The sequence below is a fragment of the Melanotaenia boesemani genome, chromosome 5, assembly GCF_017639745.1.
Source record: "Melanotaenia boesemani isolate fMelBoe1 chromosome 5, fMelBoe1.pri, whole genome shotgun sequence".
NCBI classification, from domain to species: domain Eukaryota; kingdom Metazoa; phylum Chordata; class Actinopteri; order Atheriniformes; family Melanotaeniidae; genus Melanotaenia; species Melanotaenia boesemani.
The window spans coordinates 8,631,444-8,649,579 of record NC_055686.1 but is presented as its reverse complement, the minus strand read 5'-3'; the positions used below and the strand labels follow the sequence as shown (position 1 = coordinate 8,649,579).

Below are 18,136 nucleotides of genomic sequence, written 5' to 3'. Positions count from 1 at the left end.
ACTATAGTAGCTTTACTCTGTTAAATACTTAAAAAAAATTATATTAACTTCTATTTGTGTTGCTTTGCCTTTTGTATCGTTTCCTTTCTTCTCACTCTTCCCCCTTTCCGTCTAACCCCGTCAGATTGGCCTGATACATGATTTAGCAATAAATAGAAATTGATCAAATAAAATAAAAGTGGAGCTTTATGTCAATAAAGCTTCCCTTAACAAAGCAAACATGTTTGGAAGAACATCACTTGACATTATGCTGGACAGGACAGAATGAAAGACAAACAAACAAAAAGATTAAATAATAATTCCCAAACTATTCAAATATAACATTTAAGCTCCATTTAACTGAGTGATTAGTTTACACAGAAATTAGTGGGAAGACAATGTGTGGTTGGCTGTAATCAGTGGTGTAGTCTACGTGATACGCAGGTATATGCCGTATACCCGGGTCACAAATTTCCGTATAACCACTGAAAATGCTCAAAGATGCGTATCAGCATGGCCCGTGTAGACCATGAGAAATTCCGTCAGAGTGACGTTGAGTCTCCGCAGAGAGAAAGCAGCTTGGCCGTCTGTCCTGACGCCGCTGTGAGGAAACAATATCTTGGGGATCCGATCACACCAAGAGCCAGCCCACCCATTTCCACAGAGGCCAGCACAGCAACCACCCAGATCAGAGCAGACCAGAGTCCATATCACAGATGTGGGACTGCAGTGCAGAACCCCCCAGCCACTGGGACAAGGGCCATCACCACGGCAACAACCCCCAGTCTAAGCAGGCAAAGGATCCCCATGAAGAAAGAAATGGCTGTTATACATCTTGTGTTGTTTATATTTAGATGACACATAACCAGTTTGTCATGATCTTACTTATGTGTGGATGCAATAATAATAATAATAATAATAATAATAATAATAATAATAATAATAATAATAATAATAATAATAATAATAATAACAATAATGTCTAGTTTACCACATTGTCTTCCCTCCTCCATTCTCCTCTGTTCCTCATATCTAATCAGGAAGAGATTTAATGCTCATCTGACACAAACTGTTGATAAAGCTATTAAATAAAGCTGGTTAAACGATGCTGCTGTGTTACATGACGTATTTAAATAAAGTCTTGTTAAAATGATTATCTGAAGCAAGGACGCCTTATTTTGCCTCCTTTTTCTGTCCTGGACTCCTCCTGCTCACCTCACTAGTTGCAGGTAAGACATGAGGAGAGGCGTTACAGTGATAGTACATATATTGATGCACTTGCTAAATCTACGCTGGCAGATTTTGCAAGTTAAAGCATAGATGCAAGTTCAGCGGATGTTTTCTGGATGGCAAATTGTGGTGGTCATGTGTTCCAGCAGTAGAGACAAACTGTGTCTGAATAAGATTTCTGTGTGATATAGAAACACACTGAGATAATCAGCAAAGCAGAGGAAGGCTGTGCAAAAATGTTTAAGCTATAAAAAAAACACTGCATAAAGGCTTTCACACATTTAGTCCCTGCTATCGTATCAGCAGGATGCTGTGGTGTCTTTGACATTATTTAATGTGAGATGAACCCTCCGGTCTGTCAGTCTGTCTGTAACTCAGCATGGAGATAACACTGTGCGCTGTTATTGGTGAGTATCTGTCTTTCTTTTAGTGTCATTGTTCTTGTTTATGAGGAATTTGTTTTAGTTTGTTAATGTTTCTGGCTGAAAACTGGATGCTCAGCAACATTTACAGACATTATTTCTTTGCTCTTATTAAATAAACTCTTATCTTATGCTAATTAAAACCAACTATCCCTAAAGGGTTTTTATATGAGGATGCACAGGAAGTGCTTTTGTACCAAAAATAACCTCCTTATTACCAAGTAACATAAAACCACTTCAGGTCAACAAAGGAATTTTATCTTCCTGTGAAGCTGGACGTAGAAAGCATGTCGTCGTCTGTGAGACGCAGCTTATCAGTTGTTGTGTCTTCACACTGAGAGCGGTTATTTTTATGAGTTGCCGTTTTCTATTTGAAGGCAGTTGGCATGCAAAGCTTTAGTTGAATCTACAGTAGAATCGACACCGTAACCAGACGCAGCTGCAGGTTTGGCTTTTACGGCGTCCCACCTTTGCTGTGTGTGAGAATAGCTGCTGTTTCCTGGTTGCATCTTTGTTCAGATTTATATCAAAATGTCACTTTTCTTGCAGCTTCTCTGAGTGTCATTCCCAACAAATCCCAGTTCTTCCGACATGATTCTCTCTCTCTGAGCTGTGAGCAGCGTGGACACTCATCTGAGTGGAGAGTTAAAAGGAACACTTCCACAAAAATAAATGAAGACTGTTCCTCAGCCTGGAACAGAGGAAATCAATCTCACTGCTTAATCAGTCCTCTTTATGAAATAGACTCTGGAGTTTACTGGTGTGAGTCTGGAGCAGATTCATGCAGCAACACGGTTAATATCAGCGTGACAAGTAAGTTTAAACACATCACACAAACATATTTCCATCAAATAACTGATTCATTATTAGAGAAGGAGCCTGCTTATGGCAAACATCTATACGTATGAAAGAGAGCAACTAGTAACTATAAATGTCTACCACACATATGTCAGGTATAACAATACCCACCACAAGACCAGAGAAAAAACATTAGGAAAATGTGTATCTCAATAACTCAAAGCCCACTAAATATTTTGTTTTTCAGGTGCTGCATTGATCCTGGAGAGTCCTGCACTTCCTGTAAATGTAGGAGAAGCTGTGACTATGCGCTGCAGGCACAAGACAACATCTTCCTCCAATCTAACCCACTTCTATAAAGATGAGCATCTCATTGTGAGCAGCCTGACAGGAAACCTGACCATCAGAAGTGTCTCCAAATCGGATGAAGGACTCTACAAGTGTAGCATCTCTGGAGCTGGAGAATCCCTGGAGAGCTGGCTGACTGTCAGAGGTGAGAGAAAACTTTTAAAGTTCTTCCTTTTCTCTGTGATTCCCCATGCATACAGATCTTTAACCTATTCAACATGCAATACCACAAATAGTTCTGAAGAATCTTCCTGCTGTCCAACAAAGTTTGAGAGCAGCAGGATGTTGGCCGAACCTCCTGCCAACCGTGTCGGTGGGACTCTCAGTTTGCTAGTATTTAGGCCAACATGTGGTCTTTCTGTTTTGAAACAGGCCATCCTGAAGTGTCAGCTCCTCAACTTGCACACATAATACTTCCTGTGGTGGGTGTCTGCCTCTTGCTGATCTCGCTGATGTTGCTCTGCCTCTGGAGAACCCACAAAGGTCAGCCTGTTTTCATGTAAATAGAAATCGAAGTTTCGCATCCTGCTGTAGGTAGGTACAAAGTGCAGGTTCTTTCTTAATTTTAAAAAATTTTGTTTGAAATAAAGGCAAAAATTCCTGACACAAAATCCACCAACTTACTTTTTGTCTTAATTACAACTAAGAACAAATGTATTTTACAGAGGAACAAAGTGAGATGTAGGCGCTGGTTTGTTTTTCACTCAGGAAATGTTTTTTTTTTTTTAACAGCCAGCCAAAATGCACCCTGTTAGCCCTTTACTATGTTTATATTTCCAGTAAACTAGACAATGAACACTGATTATGCAACAAACAGGTGAGAAGTGAAATTCCTCCTACACCACTACGTCTACAGTTTAAGAACAAAGATGGTGACGTCTGTGAAGGTTTTCTTTTATTCGGTGATGAAAGATGGAACAAAAGGTTTTTGTTGTTTGTGGTTGTTGCTGGCTGGCACTGTCTGGTTTGATCAAATGATAACCATGAGGTCGACAGGTCACTAGCTCACCATCGAGATACATCCAATCTTATAAATAAATACAAGACTTAATGTTCAGATAGGTAACTCTTTACATTAAAACTGCTAAGAAACAGCAAAAATGTGTGTTTCAGCTCAGAATATTCCCTCTGGTCCTGCATGCTCTTCGTTAATTAAATAAACTGGATTGCAGAAGTAGAAGCTGAAGATTGTAATTTTAGGAATCTGTTAACATTATTTTGACTAATGTAATCTAGATGTGAGGTTACTTATCCAGCAGTTCATGATTATCATAATTTCCCTTTGGAGAAAAAAATCAAGTAGGTTTTTTTTTTATTTGATTTTATTCACTGGTAATGTTAACTAGCTTACCAAACTACCCACAAACTGAACTAAGGCTCCTTGTTCGTTGAATAAAGTAATTGTGAAATTGCCAACATGTCTTGTTTCTTAAGACTTTAATCATCCAATCCCATAAATAACACCCAACTAAAGTAAATAGCAGAATCAGCTGTTAGCTGTTAGCAGATACGGGCACAACCAACATAATAAACTCTGCTCATCCCACAAATACATTTTCCTTATAAATATGGCTCCATTTAAAAGGGATGTAACCAGGCTTTTCACTGGTATGGGATTTGTTGCTAAGAAGTAAAGAATTAATCCACCAAACATTTTTTAATCTTAAATTTAATTTAAATAAATATTATAAATATTACAAATCATGCTTCCATCATGGCACATGTCTGAGGCATGGTGTCAGAGCACACGCACAGACATGTGCTTCTTATCATACTGTTGAACAGCTGACAGTTTTACTTAAGTAAAGAGGAAGAAATCCTCTAATGAAAATAGCTCTTTAAGAGGGTCATGGATTTTTAATCAGTACGTTTTAAATATACTTTTTTTTCTCTTTGTTTTGGGTTGAATGTTGAATTTAGCCGTGATGATATGTTTCATGCTAAAAAGTAATTGTTTTAAAATCTCGTGGCTACAAAGCACCACAAGCCAGAGACTAAATAAGGTGTTTTGATTTTGTTGGTGAGCTTTCACTTTTAATTTTCTGACAGCAGATTGTGCAGCACGGTTTAGTATCAATCCACAATTCTTTACCTCCTTTTTTTTTGCCTGGGTTTCAACAGTAATCCTGTTTCTTTTCATTTACAACTGAGAAACATGCAGAGTATCTGTGTTTAGCTGTTTCAGTGCAGCTGCTAACGGTAGAAATTCTGTTTTCAGGTAAACTGGATGCTGCTGTTTCATACACAGACGTCACCATCACGCAGGAAGCTGAACCTCACAGGCTCAGAGGTAAAAAAGGAAAAAGAAACACACGCAAACATATATTTATGTATATATTGTTTAAACTGGACACAATGAATGAAAAAAATTTTTTCATCGAAACTCAAAGTTAATTTGTGAACTCACCACAGCCTGTCATTTTTTCCATTGTGTCATCTATCTATGCGGCACGTTCTTTCCCCCACGTGTTATTGTTGTTATCTGTAGAAACAGGAAGAGTTTAGTTTCATTGGCCCATGCGTCACCATAACTACAACAAACCAAACACAGGGCTTGGTTTTGGTCCCGCCCATCTACGTATGCAGAGTTACTGCTCTCTCTCTTCCTCTCTAACCAGGTTTCTATTTGTTTGTTTCTGTGATTTTATCAAGTAACCACTGCAAGCTTTTTTAGATCTATATTTAACAAGGTAAGAGTCTTTTTCCTATATAATACATAGAAATATAGAGAACATGGTTAGTTTATAAGCTGCAGAAGTGAAGGTGTCCTGCGTTTTACCCCATTTATATGGTAGAAGGAGGAAGACAGCTGCCGGGGATCGTTTTAAAGTAGGTTTCACAGCTGTATATGAAAAAAAGCTAAAAAAAAAAAATAAAAATAAATAAAAAACCCTCCTCCTCAGAATCTTGTGTTGCTAAAATATTACCGACAGTTTTAATTGAATACCTCGTAACTATCTTTGAATATAAGTGAAGGTTCTTTCCTTTTAAAGGCATTTAAAAACATCAGTGAACGCACCACTTACAGAATATTCCAGACACAGGTTCACTCTGCAGTCCTGGCATTTTCCAGACATGTGACGATGATTTGGACGAACTCAGATACGTGGCACACTCGTGCTACAAACCTAACAGTAATTCACATGCTGTGTTTTTCTCCCAGCATTTCCTACTTCCTGCTCTGATTCTTCCATTTGATCTCAAAAATAATTTCCAAATTCCCAATAAAAAAACACGCTCTGACTTTCAGGCTAAAAAAATCCCAGGTGGCTGTTGGGAAAGTGTGTGAAACTACACACCTGAGTCAGAGCTGAAGGGAAACCCCTAGCAAGTCATGTCTTGTTATGATATCATGCTGCTATAAATCTTTGTTCAAGTGAAAGTTATTAAATATGAATTTGACCTGGATTTTTTTTTTTTTTTCAGAGATGGGAGCTGAACCAACCTTCTACTCAACACTTAAACTTGACATCAGCTGACCAAACATGAGTATTAATTTACATGTGTATAATATAAAGTTGTAAAAGAAAAATGTACATAATTTTTTTTTTATCTCAACATCTTCAGGAATCAATGTTCAGTTGTGTTGGGTTCTTTAGTGAGGCCTTGAATGATGTTTTATCTATTTTTGTAGAAGTTTAGTTATGTGCATTATGTCTCCCCTTAAATAATACCAATTGTTGTTGCATTATATACAACTGAAAAACCTGATTATTGACCATTACATGGAGGAATAACTTGTAAAAATATGGAATGAACCAATCAGCTAAACATGCAGGTAGTTTCCCAAACAAGGTGAATATAGCATAAAATGTTTGGCTCATATTTTGGGGGTGTTACTCACATATTTAGCTGAGTTGTTCATTTCACAGAAGCATGATCCTAACAGGTTACACCTCGTTGTAAATGTGACCAACAATGTATAAAACAACACCTGTTGGGATTAATGGAAAGAAATAATCAATAACACACAGATTGTATTACTTGTTGTGGCATGTTTATTATTTTATCTTATTGTGTTTGTTGTCGTCAGCTGGAGTCTTGGTAGAATTTTTAGCTTTTTGTAAGTTTCTCAGCAGTTAATGCTGTATGTAAGTTGTTCAGAGCCATTGCTATATTTTTGATGTATGCCTTTGCTGTAGGTTAGCATCTTTGTCTTGTTATATTTGACTGTTATAGTGGATTTTCATTGTTTTGGAGAATCGTGTGTGTCTCCTTTTAGGTGATCTGTGCCTTAAATGTTGCTTGATTCTTTTAACAAGAACTTGATTTTTGCTTTGAGACTTCCTCTAAGAAAACTGATAACCTGCTATATTTAAGTGCCCCCCCCACCAGCTCATTATATTACGAGTCAGACTTTTTATGTAAGCAATCTGATCTTAATAAAGCAAAGAAAACACCCTCCGAAACCTCAGACACACCCATGTACGGCAGCAGCTGTGAATTAAACAAAAACAAACTCTCTCAGGTCTGGATGCTATTTGTTTCTGTGCAGATGCTAAAAAAATTAAGAGCTCAGGGATTTTTTAAACATTAACAGCCATTATGACTATAGAGACTTAAATGAGGAAACAGTCAAAGGTCAACTTAACAATACATTGTCAGTCATTTGAGTGAGCGCAGGGAACATTAAACAGCATTTGCGTAGGCTTATCATTGATCATTTATTATTACCATGATGTTACTATCAGTAGTACAGGTGAAGGATAAAACCATGAAAACAACAGAATATAAGATGGAAAAGGTGAAGGCCAACATGATGACGACATGGACTTAGTAGAACTTGACCTCTGCATTATAGTCAATATACCCTTGTAGATTAACCCTTATAGGTCATGAATTATTTAAATTAAATCAAATTATTAATAAGCAGTATAATATTTATTTTGATAGTATGAGGTGTACAATAGTAATGTATAGTATAACACTATAGTATAATAAAGTAGCCTGTAAACTGCGTGAATGTAATAATAGAAGTAAATAAAGACTCTACTGTATACTGAGTAATTTGTGCCAATACCAAATAGTCATGCAACTTAACAGTTGTGAATGAAATAGTGCAAATATAAAATATTCTGATAAAAATAGCAGCAGAGAAACAAAAGGTGACCAAATGTCCTGGGTTTATGTGGAAATGGGGGAATTGAAGGTGAGGGGAGCTGTGTTCTGTGTTGGTGAAGCGGGGGGATGTGGATGGTTGAACGAACGTACAGAGAGAGGAAAGCAGAGAACAGAAAAACTTCAAAATCTGCTGTCTTTATGTATATATATATATATATATATATATATATATATATATATATATATATATATATATATATATATATATATATATATATATATATATATATATGTGCATTTAAATGAATACATATTTGAATGAATGAACACATTTGGTCTTTTTTATTAGGACTGAAGTTGATTGAAAAATATGAACAAATAAAAAAAATAGAAACAACGGCTTTCAGTCATGCTTTTGCTATGACAACAGAAACCTCTTCATGTGATCTGTGTTTAAGTTATTAATAGCTACAGCTGGTATCACAACATTCCTTGAGAGGATTCCCTTTTGTCAACACACATACTTTACACACAAGTTCTCAAAAAGAATAAAATGAATCTGCAGTTTTGAGTTGGGTTTGCCTGTTGACACACTTTAACAAATATAATTGTATAAAAGTATTTATGACGTCTTTAGCAGCATAATATGTGGAATGAAGATTTTATGCATTCAAAGCATAATTACACACATTATCTAAAAATATCTCTGTAGCTATAATTAGTACTGTTAAGGTTACTATTTTAGCTTTGGCACAAGTAAAGTGTTGTGGTTTCCTTGTTGAATCCAATAGTTTTCCTTGTTCCTTGTTGGTTCTACATATTCTTATCAACAAAAAGTCCCATGTTTCATCATGTTCCACCAAACCTGTGTTGTATTACAGCAGCTAGAAGGAAGAAGCTCTCTTAGTCATTTTTGTCTGGCGGGGGCCTCTGTAGTTTACTGTCTGCCAGTAGGCAGGAAGTTTCATACACAAGTTTTCCAAGATGCCTCATCATCCAGACAGCATCAAATTTCCTTTTAAATTCCACCAGATAATCTACTAAGAATTTTAGTCTTCTGGAAAACCCCTGGATGTCTGTTTTTTTTTTTATTTTTTTTTATTACGCTTTTATTTCAGCTGAAATTTACGTTCAACTTACTGTGATTCAGGAGGTATTATCATCCAAAAGTCTGTACATCTGGCATGATTTCACAGTGAGGGTGGATGACTAAGATATTCGGTGTCCTGGTTCCTGTTCACCATGTGGCTTCCACCTGACTGAGTTATCTAAAGAAAAAAATAAAAAACTAAATCACGGTGATGTCTTCAGGCTTCATATGTATTTATGAGGATCAGTGTTTTACATGGCAGATACAGTGAATAGTTACAAACTAAATACAAGAAATACAATAAAATAATTTTCTGAGTTTTTACCAACCGTACATATTAAATAGTACAAGATTTTTATAGCAGTGATTCCTACGTCAGTGAGTTTTTAAACATTTTAAATAGTATGGTTTTAAACAGCATGTTACACAGCCTACTCACAACAGAGGACACACCCTGGACCTAGTTATAATCTATGGCCTGTCCACTGGTGTGTATTGTTGATCTGGTTGTGTCAGACCACTGCTGTGTGTTTTTTAACATCACCAGTTTTAGCCAACAGAAGTCTCTGCTGAGAACTGTGAGGAAAACTATATATTACTTCTGAAGTGGCTGCACATTTTATTGACATTTTAAACCAAACTCCTGCTCAGACTTCACCTCCATCATGTGATTTTACCACTGACCATTTTAAAATCAGCCGTTGACTCAGCAGCTCCACTTAAAGCAAAAACATCAAGAACTGAATCCAGGACACTGTGTAGAGGCCAGGACACTAAAAAGAAGCTGCAGGAGAGCAAAGAGGAAACGGAGAAACTCATAATTAACAGTCCATCATGAAATTTTAAGGGAACAACTCAAAATCTGCAATAATTCAGAAAACAAAAAAGAAAACTCAATTCAGCTACTTTGCTTGTGTGTGTATACGTGTATGTGCAACTGTGTGAAAAACTGTGTGAGTGTTTTTTTTTAATTTATTGAAATGTCATATATTTGATCTTTGTAACGGCTTGTTTTAGTTTTATTATGCATAAACTGCTTTTTTATTATCATGTAAAGCACTTTGTGTTGCCTTCAGCATGAAAAGTGCTTTATAAATAAAGTTTCATTTGAATTGAGTGATGACATCTGGGAACATGTTTTAGCTAGAACACGGTCTACCACCTGTGTTCATCTTGGGCTTTGTGGCCTGTGGCCAGGTTCTGTGTTAATACAAATACGGCTGTGTGATTGCAACTCCGTGATTGGCTGTGGATCTGAGAGACCGCCCTGCTCTTCCGACTCACTGATTGGTTGACTCCAGTTAAACTTACCATCTAGTGGGAAATTGACTTGGACATTTGATTGGACGACTGCCTTCCCGCAAAAACAACCAGCGGAACAACTGGCCGTTAAAAGGGAGGATAGTTATATGGTTTCCCGATAGTTAGATACACGATTGTGTTTGGCTTATGGTAAATTGAGATTGTTCCCTCTCATAGTTTGTGAGTAGCTTTTGAGTTAAGTTTTATAGCTATATTTAGTATTGATTTTGGTTTGGTTTACAAAAGAAGCTTAGAGTAAGTATAATAAGATTTTGGTTTGTCTAGTGGTTTAAAATTGTATAGTTTGTTAAAGTTATGTAAGTAAAGAGAGTAAAGAGAATTGTTGTTACCTCAATTGAGGACACCTTTAGTTAATTGGTTTTCATTTTACTTTAACCGGACTAGATATCCCGTACCCTGGACACTTTTTGTTGTTTTGTGTTTGTATTGGAACCTGGGTTTATATTAAAACTAAAACTAACTGCTAAAAAGGAAAAAGGTAAAAAGAAAAGCTTACACAGGAAATAATGTCTCTATTTTCAGAGCAGTATAAGTCGATGCACAATAGCAAAACAGCTAAATAATGAACTTCTTTCCTTTTTGTGACAGAAAGACTTTCAGTTTAAAACACGCAACCCGTAATGGACCAAGCGGTATGCAGAGAGAGAGACATAAGAGGTCAGTACATTGTAGTGCATTCAAGAAGATGGGAATCCTTCTCCCATGTGGGAGATCAGAGTTCGAATCCCATTTGGGGTGAATATTAACAGCCTGTAGATGGATGGATGGATGGATGGATCCTTAGGCAAGACCCTTAAGGCTAGAAAATAAAACAGAAAGTAAAACTAACTAGTTTCCCTAAACTAAGGTACACAGGCCTTGAAACAGAAATCCAACAGCAACCAAACTGACACAGAAATCCCGAAATCTCATAGAAAAGATGAACTAAAATCACCAAGACCATCACAGAATGTCCCAAATTCATCTCATGTTTTCAGAGTGGTTTCCATTTGTTTTATTTTAACCATTAGACTTTATTTGAGATTTGACTGTAAGGCTTTATCACTTTCTTTTTTTTTTTTTTTTTTTTTTGTGCATGTATTTATTTTCCTTTTGCTTCTACTGGAGCAGGTACAGGACCAACACTGTGGAGAGATTCTTCAAACCAAAAAATCCTTAGTGTATTCATGATCTATATGTGGCCAATTAAGTCTGATTTAGGAAAAAAAAGTTATTTATATTTTTCTCACTTAACAAAACCAAAACATCAATCTCAGCGTTGCTCTGATTCTGACTTTAACAGGAAATGAAGCGAGCACATACAGACACAGAGACCTTGTTCTCACATGCAGGATGTACTTGATCCACCAACGGGAACAAATCTTTTTCTTCAGAGGTTTCTTAATCCACCAGTAAAATGGATCTGAAAGAAGCATCGCTGCTGAGTATAAACTACTTCTGAACACACCTCATTTCAACAATAAAGAAAAACGTAACCACAGTTTCATCTGGAAATGGTTTCAATTCACCTGTTAATGGACGGATCAATACTCTATAGAGTATTGATCCGTCCATTACCAGATGAATTGGAACCCTATAGAGGGTTTAAATTAATAGAGTTGATGCTTCAATATGAGCAAGTCAAAATATGGGCCTTGTTATTTTCTTGAATAACGAGATTTCAATCAGCTGATACAAAACGTGCCATTTGTTTTCCCTTCTGAGAGTTTTAGGCAATAAAATAGCATGTGAAGCTACAATGTAGTCCTCCTGTGTCAATGATCATGTTAGCCTATCAGATGTCCTTATGTCATGACACAGCTGTTAGTGATGTTGAGGTTTTGTTTTGATATTTTACTGGTTTAATTCAGGTTATTGTGCTTTATGTTTTATTATATTCCTTTTAATAAATGTGAACAATTATATATTTTATCTAATTTTTGTTTAATGTTTTCAGAAGTATAATTTATTATTGTTTTTAAAAATATTTCTTTCTAGTATTTGTTTTCTTGAGTTTTATTTATATTTCATACTGCCCTTGCATTGCAGATGGTGATTTTCCTTTTAAGGGGCAAAAAATGATATCCGTATTTATTTATGATAAACAAAACCATTAGAACCAAGTTTCCCTTGCCTGGACATGGGTCACCCGGGCCCCTCTGGAGCAAGGCATGGGGTGGGGCACAGAGTCAAGCGCCTGGTGGCCGGGCCTTTGTCCGTGGGGCCTGGTCGGGCTTGGCCCAAAACTTGGAGAGCATTCCTTCTGGGGAATCCCTTATAATGCTGGAGTAATGGCCCCCTGATATGAATCCGAGTGGTGTTTTGCTATTGCTAACTTCTGAGCTCGTGCTCAGAGATGCTGTCAAGCTGAAGATGTTTTTATTTTTACCTGCAGGCAGCTGACTGGTATCGACAGGCTTAGAGAAACGTGGATTTGGTGGTCGCTGAGGCAAAAACTTGGGCATGAAAAGAGTTTGAAGAGGCCATGGAGAATAACTTCCAGACGGTTCTGAGGAGAGTCTGGTCCACCAATATATAATAATAAACGTAGAGGTCTAATAAAACAGCACAAGTTAGACAAGAATAATTATATTTTATTTTTAGTCACAAATAAAATACAAATATGAGGAAAACAAAACAAAAAAAGAACAAATTGAGGGGAAGCAGCAATGGTTCATTCATTCAAACTGGTGGATGCAGAAATCTTCGGTGGCAGTGCAACAAGTGTTAAAGTTACTGTGTCTGTATGTGGCCGCTTAACTTCCTTTTTGTCTAAAATCGGAATCATAACAACGGCCTCTTCAAGTTTGATTCTGTGGTTTGCAGCACATACTAGATAAATCTGAATATTTAAAGATTGAACTTGACTTTAATTAAACTTATGAAATAGTTATTTGACATAAGAAGTAGCATGATTGATATAAGTTCATTTAAAGACCAACAATCTTTTTTTTTTTTTTTTACTATTTTTTTGTCACATTCTTTCGGTTGTGATGATTTCCTGTGTTAAATGAAGGTGGGACAGTTTGTCAGCTCTTAGTGGACGACAGCATTACAGCAGCATGGCGTTCACGTCCTTCTGCCTCCTGATCTGTAAGTAAATAATAGTCAATCCTCACTGTTGTACAATGTTTTACCTTCTGCTTATCAGCATGTTCATCGCCGTCTTTCTTGCTGTTTGATAATTTTTTAACTGTTTTCTCTGAGTGATCAGATGGGAACAAAGATCAAAGCTTGTTCTGTATGTTGGGAAACAAATTTGATGTTTTATCTTAGTCATCTTTTCTAATAATTAATGACAGATTTCTCTATTTCTCGTTTGAATCCTATTTTTTGTTGTTTCTAGCATATTGAAAAGAAAACGTTGCTTTTCTAAGACAAAACCAGACTTTTTGATAAGGTTGTAATAATTGTCAGTTTCTATTTTCTAACCATTCATAGCCTAAACAATGTAAAGGTGTTAAAAGACTTGTAGAGGAAATAAAAAAAAAGACATATTTTGCTCTTTAGTGAACAGTTACATTTTGTTACATTAGATTAAGTTTGTAATTTGTATTTTATTTAGTTCCTTTGTCTGTATTCCTTATTTTTCTGTTTTAGTTTAGTTCATATTCTAGTTAGTCTAACTTCCTGTTTTATTTTGTAGAGGTAGCACCCTTGTTTATTCTGTTGTATTTACTTCCTGTTCTTGTAACACATCTGCTCCTTGCTTGTAATTTTCTCCTTCAGCATATAAATATATTTTCAGGGTTTTATGTGTTCAGGAGAGGTTGTTGCTGTTTTCAGCACTTCTTATTCAAAATTAGGTCTTCACTTCCTGTTTGTCAAATCTTAGGTTCGTACATCTTTCATCCCTCTGGTAACCATGGTAGCAACAGAGACGGCTACAAATAAGAGGAAAAGATTGTTTCTTCTCTGCTTTCATCTGTAGATTTTAAAATTTTAAAAAATTAATACAGATTTTGACAGTGTGAAAAGGTTTGCTTGAAGATATTAACTTTTTTCTTCTTTAAAAAAAATAATAAGAATGATAATAATTCTGCATGTCTGACAATTTTCTTTTGCTCTTTGAGCCACATTCTAATTGGTTTGGTTTCTGCTCAGCAGCCTTTCTTAAGAGAAAAAGCTAAATAAATGAATGAATAAATAAATGAATAAATAAATGAATAAAGATGTCCATACATTAGAAAAAACAAAGACAAACATCATCTGAATCTTGGGTTCCCTTTCATGGTCACACACAATCACATGACAGCAACTCAACACATCTAGTCATGTAGACATGGTGAAGATGACCTGATGAAGTTCAATCTGAGCATCAGAATGAAAAAGAAAGGGGATTTAAGTGACTTCAAACATGACGTGGTTGTTGGTCTGAGTATTTTCTGGGATTTCCACACAGAACCATCTCTAGGGTTTCCAGAGATGGTCTGAAGAAGAGAAAATATCCAGTGAGCAGCAGTTGTCTGGACCAGAATGTCTTGTTGATGTCAGAGGTCAGAGGAGAATGGGCAGACTGGTTGGAGATGATAAAAAGGCAACAGGAAATCAAATAAGCACTGGTTCCCACCAAGGTCTGCAGAACAGCATCTCTGAACACACAACAAGTCCAACCTTGAAGCAGATGGGCTACAGCAGCAGAAGACCACACCGGGTGCCTCCTGTCAGCTAAGAACAGGAAACTGAGGCTACAATTCACACACACTCACCAACACTGGACAATAGAAGATGGAGAAATGTTGCTGGTCTGATGAGTCTCCATTTTAGCTCCACATTCAGATGCTAGGCTCAGAATTTGGTGGAAACATCATGAAAACATGGATCCATCCTGCCTGGTGTAATGGTGTGGGGGACCATTTCTTGGCCCACTTTGGGTCCTTTAGCACCAACATGGCCTGGTTTAATCACCACAGCCTACCTGAGTATTGTTGCTGACCATGTCCATCCCTTTATGACCACAGTGTAGCATCTGCTGATGCTACTTCCAGTAGGATAATGCACCACGTCACAAAGCTCAGATCATCTCCACCTGCTTTCTAGAACATGACAGTGAGTTCACTGGACGCCAATGGCCTCCACAGTCACCAGATCTCAATCCCATAGAGCAGCTTTGGGATGTGGGAGAATGGGAAATTCTCATCATGGATGTGCAGCAACTGTGTGATGCTGTCATGTCAATATAGAGCAAAATCTCTGAGGAAGGTTTCCATTACCTTGTTGGATCTATGACACCAAGTAATAATGGAGTTCTAAAGGTAAAAGGTCCAAACCTGCACTAGCAGGTATAAAATGGCTAGTTTGTGTACACAATACAGATTGTTATTATTTTGATTTGCTAAATAATAACATTTCTGCATTGTTTGTTTAAATGTAGAATTAATTTAAAAAAGCCTATATTTAACACATACAATAAATTATCCGCAGAGGAGGAAATCCTGACTGAAATATTCTCTCTCAGGCTGCTTCTTTGCAGCCACTGCTTCTGTACAGATGAACGTTGCTCCCAACCAATCTCAGTTCATCAAATATGACCGCGTCACTCATGTGTGGGGAACTCCAGTGGATGGATAGTGAAGAGGAACACAACGCACCGAACTGCTCAGGCATGCCAGTATGGCTGGGCAACCCCAAACGGGTCCTCCTGTATCATTGACTATGCTTACCCACAAGATACTGGAGTGTACTGGTGTGAATCTCCAGAAGGAAAGACCAACACCATCAACATCACAGTGACTGGTAATGCTACATGGATGTTTCTATCTATTTTATTGTTGAAATTAAATAATATTATATAAATTCTTAACTCAAATTTACATTTTAGCTCACGGTGTGATCATTAAGAGCCCTGTACATCTGGTCATCGAGGAAGATGCTGTTCCACTTCAATGTTCCTACAAGAAAGAGTATGATTATGTTCCGACATCAAACTTCTCTGCCAGCTTCTACAAAGATGGTGCTTTTATTGAGAAGAAAAAAGCAGGGAAGATGACTCTGAGAGCAGTGTCCAAATCTAAACATGAAGGTTTCTACAAATGTCAGCATCCTTCTGGAAGATATTCACCACAAACCTGGCTGACAGTGAGGGGTAAGGCTCTGATTCTTAGTCTTACTGAGGCTCTGGCTGCCATTAAAATAGAAAATAGAGGGTCACCTTTCCTTAAGTCTTTCCCCCCTCTCTCTGTGCTGTGCACAGCCCCTCCCTAAAAGAAAAAAGATGTTTCATATGTGACTCCATATAGTTTTGCATATGTCACACCAGTGTTTTGCTCATGGGGAACACATGGTTTTGCAACAGTTTCATGGTAATTTCATGTGAAAACCATAAAACCAGTACAGACACCTACTGAATTAAATGTGGAACCTATGTAGCTTTGTATGGTCAGGGTTCCAGTTGTTTTAACTTGTACAACGTGACCATACAAACATATAAGTTACATTTTAATACTATGTTGTTACTAAACAGGCTCTAGCTTCATTCAACCCTGCATTGGAAAACAGGAGTAAAGAAAATGAAAAGATGTCCACATATTCCCCATTTGCAAAATATATTTTTCCCGTCCGTCCGTCCGTCCATCCATCCATCCAGACTTCCCGGCAACATACAATAACTCATCTGAGGGGATCCCAAGGCATTCCTTGGCCAGCCAAGAGACATAGTTCCTCCAGCATGTCCTGTGTCTTCCACTGGGTCTCCTCCCAGTGCAGCATGTCCAGAACATCCCCTCACCATAGAGGCATCCAAAAGGGCATCCTGACCTGATGCCTGAGCCACCTCATTGGCTTCTCTCGCTGGGAAGGAACATCAGTTCTACTCTGAGCCCTTCCGGGATTACCCATGTTCTCACCATATCTCTAAGAGAGAGCCCGACCACCGTGTGGAGAAAACTCACTGCTTGTATATAAAAGATGGACGGAGTCTCTGTGATGCCACCCGTAGGTTTCTGAAGAGCTGAATTGAAGCTCGTTGGGCGGTTCCCACTGTCGCCATCTTGGCAGTGTCACATGTGTAGTCATTTAACCAGGCTTTAAACGTGTTTATTTCTGCTGTGAAGTTGGTCTTTTAACATGGGAGTCTATGGGGATTGACTCTGTTTGGAGCCAGCCTCTAGCAGATGAGGGGTGAACTGCATAGGCTTCACTTTTTATTGCTGGAGGTTGCCGCTTGGCCAATTTGTGGCATTCTGCTCTTCATCCTCTACACCATCATCCTCATCTTCTGTATTTACAGATACTGCAAGTGGGCAAGAGGTAAGAACACCTGAAAGAACCTTAACAGAATAAAGTTGCATGAAAAATCATTTTCACTTACTGTGCTGGTGAGAAAAAGTCTCTTTTGAATAGCAAGGCTTTGGGAACTTCCTGTAAAAGTAACAAAATTCATCAGTCTTTGTTTGAACCCATCTATAACTTCAAGTGCTGCTCTTGCTATTCTACTTTATTTTATCTTTTTTTTTTCAACTCTATTTTCTATGCTGTTTTTGTTTAGTTTTTTATTATTATAACTAATATAATAATTTACTGTACATATTTTACCGCTTTCGTGTGTAAATATTTTAACTTTTCAACTTGCTTTTACACGTTTAACTAAAAAGTTGAGCCACCAACAAGCACAAAAAATGTAATTGCTGGTAATCATGCATATTTTTATATAGTACATGAAATAAAGAATCAGGAAAATTAAATAATACAATATTTTTAATGCATTTTCTCCCTCATTGACTTCAAACCATCCAATGTAGAAAAGCAGCCCTACATCATAATACTCCCTCCACCGTGCATCACAGTTCGGTGTGAACTTTTTATTCCTCCAAATTATAGCATTGTCATTTTTACCAAAAGGCTGAGTTGTTATCTGAGATGTGTTGTTCAACCACCAGGAGGTCTTTCACATTTTCACATACTGCAT

General features: G+C 37.3%; 2 protein-coding genes across 5 annotated transcripts in view; both read left to right on the top strand.

The window, feature by feature from the left end:
- The first annotated feature begins 1,449 nt into the window (after nt 1–1,449).
- Nucleotides 1,450–7,910, top strand: LOC121640168 (low affinity immunoglobulin gamma Fc region receptor II-b-like). 3 transcript variants are annotated; one of them, XM_041985865.1, is made up of 7 exons: nt 1,450–1,616; nt 2,181–2,444; nt 2,677–2,922; nt 3,150–3,260; nt 4,996–5,067; nt 5,430–5,467; nt 6,204–7,910. In XM_041985865.1, the coding sequence occupies exons 1-7, from the start codon at nt 1,589–1,591 to the stop codon at nt 6,264–6,266; spliced, it is 822 nt and encodes a 273-aa protein (XP_041841799.1). In that variant the 5' UTR covers nt 1,450–1,588; the 3' UTR covers nt 6,267–7,910. The 3 variants fall into 3 exon arrangements, with proteins under 3 accessions (XP_041841799.1, XP_041841800.1, XP_041841798.1); XM_041985866.1 differs by lacking the exon at nt 5,430–5,467; XM_041985864.1 differs by lacking the exons at nt 5,430–5,467; nt 6,204–7,910 and having other exon boundaries at nt 4,996–5,421.
- Nucleotides 7,911–10,879: 2,969 nt separating this feature from the next.
- LOC121640207 (butyrophilin-like protein 2) overlaps nt 10,880–18,136 on the top strand; it is a 104,006-nt gene continuing 96,749 nt past the window's right edge. Inside the window, exons 1-4 of one of the 2 annotated variants that reach the window (XM_041985933.1) lie at nt 10,880–10,908; nt 13,247–13,323; nt 15,689–15,966; nt 16,052–16,315. In XM_041985933.1, the coding sequence (XP_041841867.1) occupies nt 16,216–16,315 (100 nt within the window). In that variant the 5' untranslated portion in view covers nt 10,880–10,908; nt 13,247–13,323; nt 15,689–15,966; nt 16,052–16,215. Of the gene's footprint in view, nt 10,909–13,246; nt 13,324–15,688; nt 15,967–16,051; nt 16,316–18,136 lie in introns of those variants that run through there. The other variant, XR_006010390.1, reaches the window with a different exon arrangement.

Coding starts and splice junctions, on each gene's coding strand:
- LOC121640168 (XM_041985864.1), top strand. CDS start 1,589: ATGGAGATAACACTGTGCGCTGTTATTG. Junction 1,617..2,180: donor AACACTGTGCGCTGTTATTG/GTGAGTATCTGT, acceptor CTTTTCTTGCAG/CTTCTCTGAGTGTCATTCCC. Junction 2,445..2,676: donor GGTTAATATCAGCGTGACAA/GTAAGTTTAAAC, acceptor TTTGTTTTTCAG/GTGCTGCATTGATCCTGGAG.